We start from the raw sequence: 17,283 nt of genomic DNA, 5'->3' as shown, positions 1-17,283 counted from the left end.
CACCTCCTCCCTCCAACCCTGGGTCAGACACACGGGCCCATCTACCCTGGTATCCTGCCTCCTCCTTCCCACCCCGAGTCAGACCCTGGGCCCATCTACCCTAGTATCCTGCCTCCTCCCTCCCACTCAGGTCAGCCCCTGGGCCCATCTACCCTGGTATCCCGCCTCCTCCCTCCCACCTTGGGTCAGACCCTGGGCCCATCTACCCTGGTCTCCTGCCTCCTCCCTCCCACCTGGGTCAGACCCACAGGCCCATTTACCCTGGTATCCCACCTCCTCCCTTCCACAGGCCCATTTAGGATACCCTAGTATCCTGCCTCCTCCCTCCCACTCAGGTCAGCCCCTGGGCCCATCTACCCTGGTATCCCGCCTCCTCCCTCCCACCTTGGGTCAGACCCTGGGCCCATCTACCCTGGTCTCCTGCCTCCTCCCTCCCACCTGGGTCAGACCCACAGGCCCATTTACCCTGGTATCCTGCCTCCTCCCTCCCACCCCGGGTCAGACCCTGGGCCCATCTACCCTGGTCTCCCGCCTCCTCCCTCCCACCTGGGTCAACCCCTGGGCCCATCTACCCTGGTCTCCCGCCTCTTCCCTCCCACCTGGGTCAACCCCTGGGCCCATCTACCCTGGTATCCCGCCTCCTCCCTCCCACCCCAGGTCAGCCCCTGGGCCCATCTACCCTGGTCTCTCACCTCTTCCCTCCCAACCTGGGTCAGACCCTGGGCCCATCTACCCTGGTCTCCTGCCTCCTCCCTCCCACCTGGGTCAGACCCACAGGCCCATTTACCCTGGTATCCCACCTCCTCCCTTCCACGCCGGGTCAGAACTTGGGCCCATCTAGCCTGGTATCCCGCCTCCTCCCTCCCACCTGGGTCAGACCCACAGGCCCATTTACCCTGGTCTCCCAGCTCTTTCCTCCCACCCTGGGTCAGCCCCTGGGCCCATCTACCCTGGTGTCCCACCTCCTCCCTCCAACCCTGGGTCAGACACACGGGCCCATCTACCCTGGTATCCTGCCTCCTCCTTCCCACCCCGAGTCAGACCCTGGGCCCATCTACCCTGGTATCCTGCCTCCTCCCTCCCACTCAGGTCAGCCCCTGGGCCCATCTACCCTAGTATCCCGCCTCCTCCCTCCCACTCAGGTCAGCCCCTGGGCTCATCTACCCTGGTCTCCCGCCTCTTCCCTCCCACCTGGGTCAACCCCTGGGCCCATCTACCCTGGTATCCCGCCTCCTCCCTCCCACCCCAGGTCAGCCCCTGGGCCCATCTACCCTGGTCTCCCGCCTCCTCCCTTCCACCTGGGTCAGACCCTGGGCCCATCTACCCTGGTCTCCCACCTCCTCCCTCCCACCTGGGTCAGCCCCTGGGCTCATCTACCCTGGTCTCCCGCCTCCTCCCTTCCACCTGGGTCAGACCCTGGGCCCATCTACCCTGGTCTCCCACCCTCCTCCCTTCCACCTGGGTCAGACCCTGGGCCCATCTACCCTCGTCTCCTGCCTCCTCACTCCCACCCCAGGTCAGACCCTGGACCCATCTACCCTGGTCTCTCACCTCTTCCCTCCCACCCTGGGTCAGACCCAGGGCCCATCTACCCTGTTCTCCTGCCTCCTCCCTCCCACCCAGGTCAGAGCCACGGGCCCATCTACCCTGGTCTCCCGCCTCCTCCCCTGGTCCCGTTAAAAGCAGAGGTTGAGCCGTGTTAAGGGCCGGCCTGGAAATATTGGTCTCTGCTGCCACCGCGTGGCCGTTCCGCAGAACTGCAACTTACACCCCCCGCATACGCCTGCAGAGCGCAGCCAGGAGCGTGTGCCCCCGGCCCCATTGCCCCAGGGGGTGCTAGGGGCCTGGGCTGCGGGGGGCAGCTGGGAGCAGTGCCGGGCGCTGGGCTGCAGGAGGCGGGAGGCAGGAGGGGTCGGGGGTAGGGGCAGCAGGGGGCACTGGGCTGTGGGGCAGCAGGGGGAGCAGGGGGCAGCAGGGGGAGCCCAGCATGGGGGCGCTGTGCCCAGGCAGTCCGGGCGCTGAGCCGGGCAGCGTGACAAGGGCAGTAACACGAGTGACGGAGAGAGATTTTTATTACAATATCGCACAATAAATAAACCAGACGCTGGCGATCAATACGGGGCGAGGGGGCAGGACGGGTCCTGGGCCAGCGGCTGCGTTAGGGGCCGTAGGAATTGTGCTCAGACACGCGCTCACCCACACAAGAAGTGCGCGTTACATCCCATCTTGCACGGAGCCCCACGACGGCCGCGCGCCCAGAGCCCGCCTCGGCTCCAGGAACGGGGTGGGGGGGTCTCACCGCAGAACAGCGGAGCTGCCCCCGGTGGAGTGTCCCCGCCCCGGACTCCCCCTTCCCGCGGGAACGGCTCTGCCCAGGGGCACCAGCAGCCGGCCCATAAATACATAAATAGACAATTCAGTGCTTCGATAAACCCGCAAACGCCGCCTTCCCGCAGCACGGATCGTTAGTAAGGGTAATAAATTATCATAAATTATCAGAGAAGCACAATAACCGAGCAGATTATCCTCTCCTGCGGCCCTGCTTCGCAGTGAGGGTCTCCCCTCCGATGACTTGAACAGACCAGCCCCCTGCTTAGCTCCCACGTCTCCCCCCACCCAGCCCAGTCCCTGCTGAGCACTGGGATCTCAGGGGGCGAGGTCGCCCAGCTGGGATCAGAACAAGCCCAGCCCTGCTTAGCTTTCAAAGCCTAATAAGTGCTGAGCGTACTAAGCCACAAGGGCACCTCCTACTGCAGTCGCCTTTGGTGGCTGGAAGGTTTCTGGGCCGCTAACGCGCAAGGCAGGATGTTTCTAAGGCTTCGGCGGGAGAGCTGGAGGGTGGTAGGGGGCAGCACCGGGGGACAGGGCTTTAGGGGGCGCTGAGGGAGGAATAGGAAGAGGCAGGAGGGTATGGAGGCAGAGGAACCCCTCGCCCCCAAAGCTCACACCCCCGTCCCGGATGTGTCCACCACCACCTTGACGTAGAGGGTGTCGTCTTTGAGGTAGTTTTGGAGCTGTCCGTGGGGGGCAAAGAGGGGGCTCCCGCTAGCCACGTTGAGCTGGCCCTGGGGCTGCTGGAAGGACGTGCTGCAGGGGTCAGGGGCGAAAGTCTCCCTCAGGGCCGGCCTCTTCTGCCAGGGATCCAGGAGGTAGAAGGTGACCTTGCGGAGGAAAGGCCAAGGCAGGAGATCGTCGTAGGGCCCCTTGGCCAAGGCCATGAACAGTGACAGGTGAGTCCCCTGGCCGGCCCCATCCCCGTCCGGGTAGAGCCGGAGGCAGAGCCGGTAGCCGAAGGGGTGGGTGGCGAAGACCGAGGAATAGATGGACGTTCTCCTCCCGGCCTTGGCGTCCCCCAGCAGCTTGGAGAACCCTTGCAGCTTCCACACCAGGGTCCCGTCGGCGCTGGCCAGCGCCGGGGACGTAGCTGCGGCTCCCCGAGCCCCGTGGGAGCAGCCAGACGGCTCGGCGGAGACCCCCGGGGACGGCTGGTCCTGGAGGCCCCGGCGCTGGAGAGCTTGCATGGCACCGGCCTGGCTCCGGAGCTCCCGGCGCAGGGAGGTCACCATAACCTCCAGCTGCTCTATCCTCCGCTGGAGATCCAGGGGCGGGGCGTCCTGGGGGAGGATGGGAGAGGGGTCAGCTCCCATCTGGCTACCGCCCTGTACATCTGGCTGGGCTCCCCTGCCCCCCTGCACATCTGGCTGCACCCTGCTTCCCCTCAGCCCCCCAGCCTGCCCGTCTGGCTAGCTCCCCAAACATCTGGCCACAAGCTGACATCTCCCCTTCCCCCTTGCACATCTGGCTGCCCCCCCCCAAACATCAGCCTACATGCTCCTCCCCTCTCCACATCTGGCCACCAGGCCTCCTCCTTTCCCCTGCACATCTGGTGGCTGCCTTGTGACTCACCATCTGGGAGTTCCTGCCCCCCCAGGGGACACCTGTCATCACGTGGACCTCCAGGTCCTTCGGAGCTGACTTCTCCTCTGGGCCGGGACTCACCGCTGGGGGGCAGAGGTGCTCCTGCAGCGGGAGAGAGGAGAGGGTTAGAGGATGGGGGGTGTGGGGAGGGGGCAGCGTAGTGGGACGACTCTGGCCTGGGGGAGGGGAGAGGCGGGGGATCAGGGGGTGGAGGGAAAATGGGGGGGGGTTAAGGGGACTGCAGCGAGGGCCGTGGGGGTGGGGCCGTGGGGGTCAGAGGGGATGGAGTCTGGAGGGAGCAGCAGTGGGGGGTGCCATGGGAAGAGGGAGAATCTAGGGGGTGGCGATGGGAGATGGGGCCTGGCCACATCGATGGGCACCCTGCGGAGAGAGACAAGCAGTGAGGTTAAAAAGGGGAACTGGCCCTTTAAGAGCTCCAGCCTGCCATTCCCAGGGACGGCCACCAGGGGGCACAACTGCACCATCAATACAGTCCCAGAGCAGACGTGGGCCTGGCTGGCTCAGGGGGGCGGGGAACGGGGCAGGGGCCTGTCGCCTCTAGGGGGCGCCAGCTCCCACCCGGCCCCAGGGCAGGGATTGGCTGGCTCAGGGGGGCGGGGAACGGGGCGGGGCCTGTCCCCTCTAGGGGGCGCCGGCTCCCACCCGGCCCCAGGGCAGGGATTGGCTGGCTCAGGGGGGCGGGGAATGGGGCGGGGCCTGTCCCCTCTAGGGGGCGCCGGCTTCCACCCGGCCCCAGGGCGGGGACTGGCTGGCTCAGGGGGGCAGGGAATGGGGCAGGGGCCTGTCCCCTCTAGGGGGCGCCGGTTCCCACCCGGCCCCAGGGCAGGGATTGGCTGGCTCAGGGGGGCAGGGAATGGGGCAGGGGCCTGTCGCCTCTAGGGGGCGCCGGCTCCCACCTGGCCCCAGGGCAGGGTCTGGCTCAGGGAGGCGGGGAATGGGGCGGGGCCTGTCCCCTCTAGGGGGCGCCGGCTCCCATCTGGGGCTGGGGTGTGTCTGTGTCCCGGGTTCTCACCAGGTAGGACGCCAGGGTCCCCATCCAGCTGCAGCTGGCTCTGGGGCAGGTCACGGCCGTGCTGAGAGCGTCTTTCTCGGCCGCTCGGTCCTTGTGAAACTGAGGAAGGAGAGAAAAGAATCAGTGAATCCGCCCGCTCTGCCGGTGCCCCTCACTCCCGACCCGCAGCCCCCTGCCCCCCCAGCCCTGCTGGTGCCCCTCACTCCCGACCCGCAGCCCCCTGTCCCCCCCCCAGCCCCGCCGGTGCCCCTCACTCCCGACCCGCAGCCCCCTGTCCCCCCCCAGCCCTGCCGGTGCCCCTCACTCCCAACCCGCAGCCCCCTGCCCCCCCAGCCCTGCCGGAGCCCCTCACTTCCGACCCACAGCCCCCTGCCCCCCCAGCCCTGCCGGAGCCCCTCACTCCCAACCCGCAGCCCCCTGTCCCCCCCCAGCCCTGCCGGAGCCCCTCACTCCCAACCCGCAGCCCCCTGCCCCCCCAGCCCTGCCGGAGCCCCTCACTTCCGACCCGCAGCCCCCTGCCCCCCCAGCCCTGCCGGAGCCCCTCACTCCCAACCCGCAGCCCCCTGTCCCCCCCCAGCCCTGCTGGTGCCTCTCACTCCCAACCTGCAGCCCCCTGCCCCCCCAGCCCTGCCGGTGCCCCTCACTCCCGACCCGCAGCCCCCTGTCCCCCCCCAGCCCTGCCGGTGCCCCTCACTCCCGACCCGCAGCCCCCTGCCCCCCCCCAGCCCTGCCGGTGCCCCTCACTCCCGACCCGCAGCCCCCTGCCCCCTCCCCCAGCCCTGCCGGTGCCCCTCACTCCCGACCCGCAGCCCCCAGCGTTTTCCTGGTGACACTCACCTGGTTGGGGCTCAGTCTCTTGCTACAGACGCAGCAGGTCACCTTGTCTGTGTCCCTGTGAGGAGACAAATCCCGTCGTCAGAGTTCAGCGCAGCCCCCCCCCACCCCCCCACGGCGGGGACACGGGTTAGACGGGGCCCGGCTGTTTACAAACATGTCAGAGACAGACCCCCTCCCGGTGCCCCTCACTCCCGACCCGCAGCCCCTGACCCCCCACCCTGCACCCCCCAGTGCCCCTCACTCCCGACCCGCAGCCCCCTGCTAGCCCAGCCCTGGGCCCCCCGAGACCTGCCGGTGCCCCTCACCCCCGACCCGCAGCCCCCTGCTATCCCCGCCCTGCCGGTGCCCCTCACCCCCGACCCGCAGCCCCCCGGCGCTCACCCCAGCAGTCGCCGGACGCAGGCCGTGCAGTACCGATGGCCGCACTCCGTCTGCTGGGGCCGGATGAGCAGGAAGCCACACGCCGAGCAGAGCAAGCCGGAGCCCCGGGCAGGATCCACAGGCCTGAGGCCTGCCCCGAACTTCACCATGGTCCCCCCTGGGATGGACGGCTGGGCGCTGGCGACGGGAGACATCTGCTCGGGGCAGGACGGGTTCGGGGTTTATACGGCACCGGCCCCGGGCGGGAATTCCTGCCCGTGAGTCACCCTGTCCCAACCCAGCTGTGATGTGAGCAGAACGACGCCAGAGCCTTCCTCTTGGGTCATCCTGACGGGGAGCGAGGGGTGTGACGGGGGTGTGTGGAGGAGAGACGGGGTGGGGCAAAGAGAGAAAGAAAACAAACAAAGACAGAAGAAGAAAGAATGAAGAAAAGAAAAGGGAAAAGGAAAGAAAATGGATAGAAGCAAGCAAGCAAGAGGGAAATTAAAGGATAGAAAGAGAAAACTGGTAAAAATGGAGGAAAGAAAAAAATCCCAAAGACAAATGGATAGAGAGAGAAAGAAAAAATGGATAGAAATAGAAATAAAATGGGTGCAAATAAAAAGGGATAGAGAAAAAGGATAGAAAGAAACAAACTGAGAAAGAAAACCATGAGTTAAGGAACAAGGGGAGGAAAGAACAAACATCAGAACGAGGGCATGAAAGGATGAGAGAAGAAAGGGACAAAGAGCGAATGAAGGAATAAATGAACGAGCGGGGCACACGGGAGGGAACGAAGGGCTGCGTGAAAAAAGAAAGAGGGATGGAAAAAGGCGGGAAAGAAAAAAGGTACCAGAGGATGAAGGCGGGAAAGGAGGAAAGGAAAGGAAAGAAGGAAGGAATGAATCAATGAGAAAAGAAAAGAACGAGCGAATGTGCGAAGGAAAGAAATCGGATGAAGAAAACTGAAGGAGGGAGTGAGGGAAAACCCGAGGAACTGAAGGAGGATGAAGAGACGAGGGAAGGAGAGACAGAACGAGGCAAAGGAGGAGAGACCGAAGGGATGGACGGCCGAGGAAGGGTGGGGGGATGAGAGAACGGCAGACAGACGGGAAGAGAGGACACGGAGGAGGGACGGGCAGGGTCGTCTGGTGCCAGCCGGGCAGGGCTGGGAGTCGGGGTTGAGCCCGGGAGCAACCGCCCACGTCGGGCCGCTCCCCAGAGACACTCGCACGGGGACAGTCTCAGTGCGGGGCTCTGAGGGGATGGGGGCTCGGTGCCCCTCACTCCCGACCCGCAGCCCCCTGCCGGCCCAGCCCTGCCCCCCCAGCCCTGCCGGTGCCCCTCACTCCCGACCCGCAGCCCCCTGCCGGCCCAGCCCGGCCCCCCCAGCCCTGCCGGTGCCCCTCACTCCCGACCCGCAGCCCCCTGCCGGCCCAGCCCTGGCCCCCCAGCCCTGCCGGTGCCCCTCACTCCCGACCCGCAGCCCCTGCCAGCCCAGCCCTGCCCCCCCAGCCCTGCTGGTGCCCCTCGCTCCCGACCCGCAGCCCCCCGCCGGCCCAGCCCTGGGCTCCCCCCCCGCCCCCCTGGCTCTGTGGGTTTGCTGAGGGCTGCTCCCTTCGTCACCCGCCTGGGAACTGGGGCCCGGCTCTGGCCGCAGGCCCAGCGGCTCCTAGTTACCAAACTCTGAGAAGAGACATTGAGCAAGAGGAGCAGGGAGGCGCTTCCGGAGCAGGAGGCCGCTTGCGGGGGCAGGGGAAGGGGATGTTCAGTGCGTGGGGCAAGGAATTGTGGCACAGGGTGGGGTGAAGTTAGGGGACTAGGCAGCCCCCGCTCCTGTAACCCCCCTCCCGCAGCCGGGGAGAGAACCCAGGCGTCCTGGCTCCCAGCCCCCCTCTGCTCTAACCACCAGCCCCCCCTCCCCTCCCAGAGCCGGGGAGAGAACCCAGGAGTCCTGGCTCCCAGCCCCCCCGCTCTAACCAACAGATCCCCCTCCCCTCCCAGAGCCGGGGAGAGAACCCAGGAGTCCTGGCTCCCAGCCTCCCCTGCTCTAACCACCAGCCCCCACTCCCCTCCCAGAGCTGGGGAGAGAACCCAGGAGTCCCGGCTCCCAGCCCCCCCACTCTAACCACCAGCCCCCACTCCCCTCCCAGAGCCGGGGAGAGAACCCAGGAGTCCTGGCTCCCAGCCTCCCCTGCTCTAATCACCAGATCCCCCTCCCCTCCAAGAGCTGGGGAGAGAACCCAGGAGTCCGGGCTCCCAGCCCCCCCTGCTCTAACCACCAGATCCCCTTCCCCTCCCAGAGCTGGGGAGAGAACCCAGGAGTCCTGGCTCCCAGCGCCCCCTGCTCTAACCACCAGCCCCCACTCCCCTCCCAGAGCCGGGGAGAGAACCCAGGAGTCCTGGCTCCCAGCCTCCCCTGCTCTAATCACCAGATCCCCCTCCCCTCCTAGAGCTGGGGAGAGAACCCAGGAGTCCGGGCTCCCAGCCCCCCCTGCTCTAACCACCAGATCCCCTTCCCCTCCCAGAGCCGGGGAGAGAACCCAGGAGTCCTGGCTCCCAGCCCCCCCTGCTCTAACCACCAGCCCCCACTCCCCTCCCAGAGCTGGGGAGAGAACCCAGGAGTCCTGGCTCCCAGCCTCCCCTGCTCTAACCACCAGCCCCCACTCCCCTCCCAGAGCCGGGGAGAGAACCCAGGAGTCCAGGCTCCCAGCCCCCCCTGCTCTAACCACCAGCCCCCACTCCCCTCCCAGAGCTGGGGAGAGAACCCAGGAGTCCTGGCTCCCAGCCCCCCCTGCTCTAACCACCAGCCCCCACTCCCCTCCCAGAGCCGGGGAGAGAACCCAGGAGTCCGGGCTCTGTACAAGAACCGAACCTTTATTGACACAGCTGCACTGCGTGGGTGCGTGTTCGTGTTACTTGGCCGCCTCGGCCAGGCTGTTGAGCTCCTGGGACAGCGCCGTGACCGTGGCCAGGATCCGGCACCGGTCCGGTTCCGCCAGTCGCCCCCCGCAGCGCTGGGCGAATTTATCCGGGTGCCACAGGGCCTGCTGGCGCCGGAGCCGGCGGCGGTAGGCGCCCACGTCCGAGGGATCCGTGCCTAGCATGGCGACAGCGGCCATCTCCGCCACGGAGCCCCTGGGGCAGGGCCACGGGACGTCCCCGTAGCACAGGGGGCGGGTGGCATCGGGGGCGAAGACGCGGGCGCAGCCCTCCTGGTAACGCTGCCGCTTGGCTTCCCGCAGCTCCTCCTCCTTGGTGCGGGCGCGTTCCCGGTAGAGACGAGACTCTTCCTCCAGGGGGCGCTGGGAGGTGTGGCGGGGGGGCTGCGCAGCTCCGTTGTCGGGGACCTGGGGGCCAGGCCCCGCCCACTGGGGGCCAGGCCCCGCCCACTGGCGGTCTTTCCGCCTGTATTCCCGTGCCATGCGCTCTGCCCACTCCTCGTAGGGTTCTGGGTCCGGGTGGGCCGTGCAGAAATCCTCTGGGGACGGGGGGAGAGACGAGGAGGGTGGTGTTAGGTGAGAATTTCCCCTGTAGGGGGCACCAGGGCTGATCTGACACTGCCTGGCTCAGGGGGGCGGGGAACGGGGCAGGGGCCTGTCCCCTCTAAGGGGCGCTGGCTCCCACCCGGCCCCAGGGCAGGGACTGGCTGGCTCAGGGGGGCGGGGAATGGGGAAGGGGCCTGTCCCCTCTAGGGGGCGCCGACTCCCACCCGGCCCCAGGGCGGGGACTGGCTGGCTCAGGGGGGCGGGGAATGGGGCAGGGGCCTGTCCCCTCTAGGGGGCGCCGGCTCCCACCCGGCCCCAGGGCAGGGACTGGCTGGCTCAGGGGGGCGGGGAATGGGGCGGGGCCTGTCCCCTCTAGGGGGCGCCGGTTCCCCTCCGGCCGCAGGGGGGGACTGGCTGGCTCAGGGGGGCGGGGAATGGGGCAGGGGCCTGTCCCCTCTAGGGGGCGCCGGCTCCCACCCGGCCCCAGGGCAGGGACTGGCTGGCTCAGGGGGGCGGGGAATGGGGCGGGGCCTGTCCCCTCTAGGGGGCGCCGGTTCCCCTCCGGCCGCAGGGGGGGACTGGCTGGCTCAGGGGGGCGGGGAATGGGGCAGGGGCCTGTCCCCTCTAGGGGGCGCCGGCTCCCACCCGGCCCCAGGGCAGGGACTGGCTGGCTCAGGGGGGCGGGGAATGGGGCAGGGGCCTGTCCCCTCTAGGGGGCGCCGACTCCCACCCGGCCCCGGGGCAGGGACTGGCTGGCTCAGGGGGGCGGGGAATGGGGCAGGGGCCTGTCCCCTCTAGGGGGCGCCGACTCCCACCCGGCCCCGGGGCAGGGACTGGCTGGCTCAGGGGGGCGGGGAATGGGGCAGGGGCCTGTCCCCTCTAGGGGGCGCCGACTCCCACCCGGCCCCGGGGCAGGGACTGGCTGGCTCAGGGGGGTGGGGAATGGGGCAGGGGCCTGTCCCCTCTAGGGGGCGCCGACTCCCACCCGGCCCCGGGGCAGGGACTGGCTGGCTCAGGGGGGCGGGGAATGGGGCAGGGGCCTGTCCCCTCTAGGGGGTGCCGACTCCCACCCGGCCCCAGGGCGGGGACTGGCTGGCTCAGGGGGGCGGGGAATGGGGCAGGGGCCTGTCCCCTCTAGGGGGCGCCGACTCCCACCCGGCCCCAGGGCGGGGACTGGCTGGCTCAGGGGGGCTGGGAATGGGGCCTGTCCCGTCTAGGGGGCCATGCAGGGTCCCTACCTTCGTAGCGCCAGATCTCCTGGTATTCATCTTGGCATTCCCCGAGGAGCTTCTGGCGCCATTCCCAGTCCCTGTCCCGCTCCCCGCCGCTCTCCTCAGATTCCTCCGGGGGCTGCTGCGGAGAGTCATCGGGCATCAGAGAACCAGCACGGGCTGGGACGTCGCCGTCACACCTGGCCCCCGCGCTGAGGCAGGGCCCAGCCAACCTAGACCAGCCCTGACAGGGGTTTGGCCAACCTGGTCTTAAGCCTCCCGGGACGGGGATCCCGCGACCCGTCTGTGGACACCGATTCCAGAGCTCAATTCCCCTTAGAGTTAGGAAGATTTTCCTGGTATCTAAACAAAAGTGCCTTTGGTCCGGATTAAGCCCGTTACGTCGTGTCCGGCCTTCAGCGAACGTGGGGAACCATCGATCCCCGGTCCCTTTACACCAGCCCTGAACGTATTTGTAGACTGTTCTCAGGTTCCCCCATCACTCTTCTTTTCTCCAGACTAAACGTGCCCCGTTTTCTAACCTTTCCCCCTAGGTCAGGGCGTCTAACCCTTCACTCATTTTTGTTGCTCTTCTCCGGCCTCTCGCCAATTTGTCCCCCTCTTTCCTAGAGCGTGGCTCCCAGAACTGGACCCAGGACCCCAGGTGGGGCCTCACCCGTGCCAAGCAGAGCCGGACATTTACCTCCCGTGAATTACACACGACACTCCGGTTAACACACCCCTGAATAAGAACGGCCAGACTGGGTCAGACCAAAGGCCCATCGAGCCCAGTGTCCTGTCTTCCAACAGGGGCCAGTGCCAGGTGCCCCAGAGGGAATGCACAGAACAGGGAATCACCAAGTGACCCACCCCCTGTGGCCCCGTTCCCAGCTTCTGGCGAACAGAGTGATGTCAGCCTTTTGATTTCCCTTGTAACCCGTTCTGACGTCGATGCCTTTCCTCTTGAACTCACTTAAAATCGATCGTTCTGCAGCTAATAAACTTGTTTTACGGTTTTCTCTAAACCCGTGTGGATTTTGATCGCAGTTTTGGGGGATCTCTACTTCGGATCACAGGCTGGTGCGAAATCATTACCCAGCTTTGGACTGATGGACTGATTACGGGCTTACCCTGTCCAGGAGGGGGCCTTGCATACTACAGATGTCAAACTAACAGGCCTATAGTTACCCAGATCACTTTTCTTCCCCTTTCTTAAAAATAGGAACTATGTTAGCAATTCTCCAGTCATACGGTACAACCCCTGAGTTGACAGATTGATTAAAAATTCTTGCTAATGGGCTTGCTATTTCATGTGCCAATTCCTTTAATATTCTTGGATGAAGATTATTTGGGCCCCCCGATTTAGTCCCACTAAGCTGTTTGAGTTTCACTTCTACCTCAGATATGGTAATATCTACCTCCATATCCTCATTCCCATTTGTCATGCTACCATTATCCCTAAGATCCTCTTTAGTCTTATTAAAGACTGAGGCAAAGTATTTGTTTAGATATTGGGCCATGCCTAGATTATCCTTGATCTCCACTCCATCCTCAGAATCATCAAGTGATCCATCCCCTGCCGCCCATTCCCGGCATCTGGCAAACAGAGGCTAGGGACACCATCCCTGTTCATCCTGGCTAATAGCCATTGAGGCACATATCCTCCACAAATTTATCTAGCTCTCTTTTGAACCCTGTTATAGCCTTGACCTTCACAACATCCTCTGGCAAGGAGTTCCACAGGTTGACTGTATATTGTGTGAAGAAATACTTCCTGTTGTTTGTTTTAAACCTGCTGCCTATTAATTGCATTGGGTGACCCCCAGTTCTTGTGTTATGAGGAGGAGTAAATAACACTTCCTTATCTACTTTCTCCACATCAGTCATGATTTTATAGACCTCTGTCATATCCCCCCTTAGTTGTCTCTTTTCCAAGGTGAAAAGCTCCAGGCTTATTAATCTCTCCTGTCAGCTCTGTGTTCTTGGGGAACCAGGGCGCAATATCCAGCCTGTCTGACTCACGAAAAGACCCCCCCCACCTCAGCCTCTACTTGAACCAAAGCCGATCAGAAGACAGACTTACAAAACGCAATAAAAAGGCCGAGGGAGACACACCTAAACCCCTGGGACAAGAGTGACAGGATTAAGGAAACTCCCTTGGCCTCATTTGCATCGAAGATGGGACAGGGAGGCATCGCCATTAGCATACAGATTGGAGAACAGGGACTCGGAGGAAAGAACCACACTGAACTCTGGGACCAGAAAAGCAGGGAAGCAGTGCATGATGGGGGATCTCTGCTCCAGATGTTAATGAACCCACGCCTGCACACACCCAGCTCAGTCGTTATCAAACCAATTCTAGTCATGAATCCCTTACTGGCATCCAAAACAGTGACGCTCCCAAATCGCACGGTGGATTCCCTCCAAGGAACACGGCCCACAGCCAGGAATGATCAGCTCCCATGGTCTAGCCTGAACAAAACACCTTTGGGATCCTCCCTTGTTTACACATCAACAAAGCTAGCGTCTCCCTTGAACCATGGTTCTTTCCCTACAGAAACCCCGACCCACGCTCAAGGAAGTGCTCTGATGCCTGGATCCAAAAGCTGCATCCGTTCCACCGGGACTTCATCTTCTCCTGAGTGATCGTGCGGGGGGCTCTGCCTGATTCCAGCCCTCCGGACCCTCAGCTACCAACACCACCGGGGACCCCCGATAGATTCAAGCATCATAGAGTGGTGAGAACCCAGCTCTCTCTCTCTAGGTATAGGCTTCTGACCCTGACTTGTGGGATCAGTTGTAGTTTTCTAAACTTGACTTTTATAATCAAATTTAAGTTAGATTTAATACAGTAACTGTTTTGTTTGTTTGGCTCCTCTATGGTTATTACCTGGCAATAAATAACTGTCATGGTTAAGCTGGTTGCTTCTCTCTCTCTATCCCCCCCTCGTGGGTGTTTTTCAGCTTCCCCATTTGCTCTGCAGCAACGCTCCTCGTACCTCCCTGCAGCGCCCAAAACTCCTGAGGGGTTTGCTCATCCAGTGGGTTACGACCAGAAGAAGTGTAACGTGAAGTGGGGACAGGGACGTGCTGAACCCGGGGCATGTGAGGGTGGCAGCTTGGAGGTGCTGCTCGACCCAGCCTGCCGAGGCCAGGAGCACCTAAGGGGTCAGCTTGGGAGTGCTGATTAACCCGGCCCCCCCAGACGCGCTCTGTTACTGTGTGTGTGTTCGTCTGATTCTGGGGCTGGAGGAGCCCAGCCCTGGGGAGCCCCGGTCCTGCAGGGTAGCGCCCTTGGGAGGAAACTTGCAGCAGGGAGAAGTAAAACTCCGTGTGAACACAAGTAGTTCACGGATAGAAGTACAGATCCCCTCCCCAGCCCCCCCCAAAAGACTAACCCTAATAAATGAGCCAACCCCAAAGTAATGAGCAAATCTGGTAACAACCCCCTACTGAGCCCCCCTCACCCCGCTCCCTGCAGCGCAGACCCGGAGCACTGCCCTAGGGCACTGGGCACGGACAGGGAGGAGCGCCTCCTACCGAGCCCCCACCCGGCTCCTTCCAGCACAGCGCCCCCTGGTGGACCAGATCGGTACCTGCTCCTCCTTCACGGGCCCCAGAAGGTCCCTGGGCGTCTCCCCGGCCCGGTTCCGGATCCCCATGGCCCGAGGGGAGTGGCTCTGCAGGCTGGCAAAGAGGACTTTGTACACTGGAGAGGGAGAAAGGGAGAGGTTAGTGGTGCCCCCTGGAGGGAGCAAATGCCATCCTGGACGCCTGGGTCCCCAGCCCCCATCGTGGTCTACGCCCCCCAGACTCCTGTTCCTGGGTTTTCCATTCCATGTCCAGGTCTCTCCCGCTTTCCTGGGGTTGTGAACTCAGTGGCACCCCCTAGTGGCCAGAAACCTGCACTACAGGTTGCATCTGAAAGAAGAGTGGGGTCTAGTGGGTTAGAGCAGGGGGGCTGAGAGCCAGGACTCCTGGGGTCTCTCCCCAGCTCTGGGAGGGGAGTGGGGTCTAGTGGGTTAGAGCAGGGGGGCTGAGAGCCAGGACTCCTGGGGTCTCTCCCCAGCTCTGGGAGGGGAGTGGGGTCTAGTGGGTTAGAGCAGGGGGGCTGAGAGCCAGGACTCCTGGGTTCTCTCCCCAGCTCTGGGAGGGGAGTGGGGTCTAGTGGTTAGAGCAGGGGGGCGCTGAGAGCCAGGACTCCTGGGGTCTCTCCCCAGCTCTGGGAGGGGAGTGGGGGCTGGTGGGTTAGAGCAGGGGGGCGCTGGGAGCCAGGACTCCAGGGTTCTCTTCCCGGCTCTGGGAGGGGAGTGGGGTCTAGTGGTTAGAGCAGGGGGGCGCTGAGAGCCAGGACTCCTGGGGTCTCTCCCCAGCTCTGGGAGGGGAGTGGGGGCTGGTGGGTTAGAGCAGGGGGGCGCTGGGAGCCAGGACTCCAGGGTTCTCTTCCCGGCTCTGGGAGGGGAGTGGGGTCTAGTGGTTAGACCGGGGGGGGTGGCGCTAGAAGCCAGGACTCCTGGGTTCTATCCCTGGCTCCCATTGCCTCCCCCACCAGTGGTATCCTCGAAGCACTGCAGCCCAGAGGTGAGGCCTGGGTTCAAATCCCTTCCCCCCCGGCCGGGATTTAAAGGGCCGGTGCTCACCGTTCTTGCCCTTGCGGGCGGCCTGCCGGGCGGCGTGGTGCAGGGCCGTGTCTCCTTGCCGGTCCTGGAGGGCGGGGTTGGCTCCGTGGCCCAGAAGGATCTGGGCGGCAATGGGGTCTCGGTGGGCGCAGGCATGGTGCAGGGGGGGACGGCCCTTGTGCCGCCCTGGCTGGTCCAGGTCCAACACCTCCCGGTGGCGGGTGAGGAGCGAGCGCAGCCGGCGGTGCCGGCCAGACTCCACGTAACGCCAGAGGCGGCGCTGGTGACGCGAGGCCATGGGGATGGGCCTGTGCGTTGGAGTGGGAGATGGGGTTAGAGACACCAGTTGCTGCTCATCTCCCTGATCACCCCACATCCCCCTTGCTGACCCAAGACTCCCCCATCATCCTTCCTGCCCACCCCCTGCCACCCCGTAGGCCGCCCATGTCCCCCTTGCCCATCCCTGCCCCCGATCTCCATGTTCCCCTTGCCCACCCCCTGCTCCCAGATCCCCCTGCCAACCCCTAGAGCCCTCCTGCCCCCAAAATCCCTTCTGAGGGCCCCCAAGTTCTCCTTGCCCATCCCTGCCCCACAGAATCCCCCTGCTGACCCCCACATCCTCCGTATCCCCCATGCCCACCCGCTGCCCCAGAACCACCCAGCATCCCTCCTGCCCACCCCTGCCCCACACAACCCCTCTTGCTGACCCCCTGCCGACCCCCAGATCCCCCCTGCCCCCCAAAATCCCTTCTGAGGACCCCCGTGTCCCCCTTGCCCATCCCTGCCCCACTAGATCCCCCCAGCAAACCCCCAGAGACCCCGGGCACTGTTCCTCTTCCTCCCAGCCCCCCACCCCGTCCTCACACCCCAGGCCCCCCCCGGGGCGGCGGTACCCACCCGGAGCCGCTGGCTGGGGGCATGTTAATCGCTTGTTGAGTTCGGCACCACAGGGGGAAGGGGAAAACGCCAGGACCGGAAGTGGGGCAGAGGAAGGGCGGAAGTAGGACGGAAGTGACCTCATACCTGCCAATGTGGAGGGAGAGGGGGTTCGTCCACTGGGGGGGCCGACTCGCCTGGGGGGAAGCGGGGACCCGGAATCGATGGGTCGATTAGTCGTTAACCTGGCAACCAAGGGGGGAGGGTGGAGACTGGGAGCCCGGAAGGGGAGGCAAACGAGGGGCGGAAGTGAAGCGGAAACGGCGTCACGCCGCCTGCCACAATGGGGCGTTTGCCCACAGTCCAGGTGCAAAGCCCGAGAGGGTCCGGGTTGGAAACAGGAGGCCGAAAGGGAAGGTTCCGGGTGTGTTTGGTTCTGGGATCTGCAGGGGTTAAAAGCAGGTTGGCGGTGACGGAAGGCAGTACAGGAAGTGGGCCCAAGGCAGGGCGGAAGTGGACCGGATATGGCGTCAGGACTATAGCCATAGACGACTTGCCCACAGTTGGGTGCCACGCTCTCTATGGTCCGGGTGGGAAACACGAGGGGGAGGGTTCCGGGGTGTGGTGGGTCCCGCAGGATTTAAAGCGGGGGGGTGGGGTGAAAATGGGATTAACGCTCCAAAAGGCGGGGGAGACAGCGGAGGTGGATCTCAGAGAGGGCGGAAACAAACCGGAAGTGGCATCAACCCCTCTAACCTCAACGAAGGACTTGCCCATAGTTCCTCATGGGGTCCGGGTGGGAAACAGGAGCCGCGTTGGAAGGTTCCGGGATGTATTTGGGGGGTATCAGAAGGGGAGTGAGTCTCCTTCCCCAGGTCAGGGACGATGGGGAGGTGATAGGTGCGGAGGGGAGAAAAGTGCGAGAGGGACAAAAATCCCAC

General features: G+C 64.4%; 2 protein-coding genes across 4 annotated transcripts; both read right to left on the bottom strand.

Moving 5' to 3' along the window:
• Positions 1-2,054: 2,054 nt before the first annotated feature.
• On the bottom strand, positions 2,055-9,102 carry LOC125621269 (TNF receptor-associated factor 2). The gene is made up of 6 exons (XM_048817989.2): positions 9,024-9,102; positions 6,170-6,363; positions 5,789-5,843; positions 4,952-5,050; positions 3,907-4,020; positions 2,055-3,614 (listed from the first exon to the last, which is right to left on the bottom strand). The coding sequence occupies exons 2-6, from the start codon at positions 6,361-6,363 to the stop codon at positions 2,943-2,945; spliced, it is 1,134 nt and encodes a 377-aa protein (XP_048673946.2). The 5' UTR covers positions 9,024-9,102; the 3' UTR covers positions 2,055-2,942.
• NFKBIL1 (NFKB inhibitor like 1) lies at positions 9,064-16,597 on the bottom strand. Of its 3 annotated transcripts, none has more exons than XM_075119619.1 (5): positions 16,490-16,597; positions 15,488-15,774; positions 14,444-14,556; positions 10,875-10,989; positions 9,064-9,629 (listed from the first exon to the last, which is right to left on the bottom strand). In XM_075119619.1, exons 2-5 carry the CDS (start codon positions 15,762-15,764, stop codon positions 9,064-9,066), a joined length of 1,071 nt encoding a protein of 356 aa, XP_074975720.1. In that variant the 5' UTR covers positions 15,765-15,774; positions 16,490-16,597. The 3 variants fall into 3 exon arrangements, with proteins under 3 accessions (XP_074975720.1, XP_048673948.1, XP_074975719.1); XM_048817991.2 differs by lacking the exon at positions 16,490-16,597 and adding an exon at positions 16,364-16,469; XM_075119618.1 differs by lacking the exon at positions 16,490-16,597 and adding an exon at positions 16,364-16,469 and having other exon boundaries at positions 10,875-10,986.
• Between the last annotated feature and the right edge of the window lie 686 nt (positions 16,598-17,283).

Source organism: Caretta caretta, chromosome 14 (assembly GCF_965140235.1).
Source record: "Caretta caretta isolate rCarCar2 chromosome 14, rCarCar1.hap1, whole genome shotgun sequence".
Classification (NCBI taxonomy): domain Eukaryota; kingdom Metazoa; phylum Chordata; order Testudines; family Cheloniidae; genus Caretta; species Caretta caretta.
The sequence above is the reverse complement of the archived record's forward strand: the minus strand, read 5'-3'. Positions and strand labels throughout refer to the sequence as shown.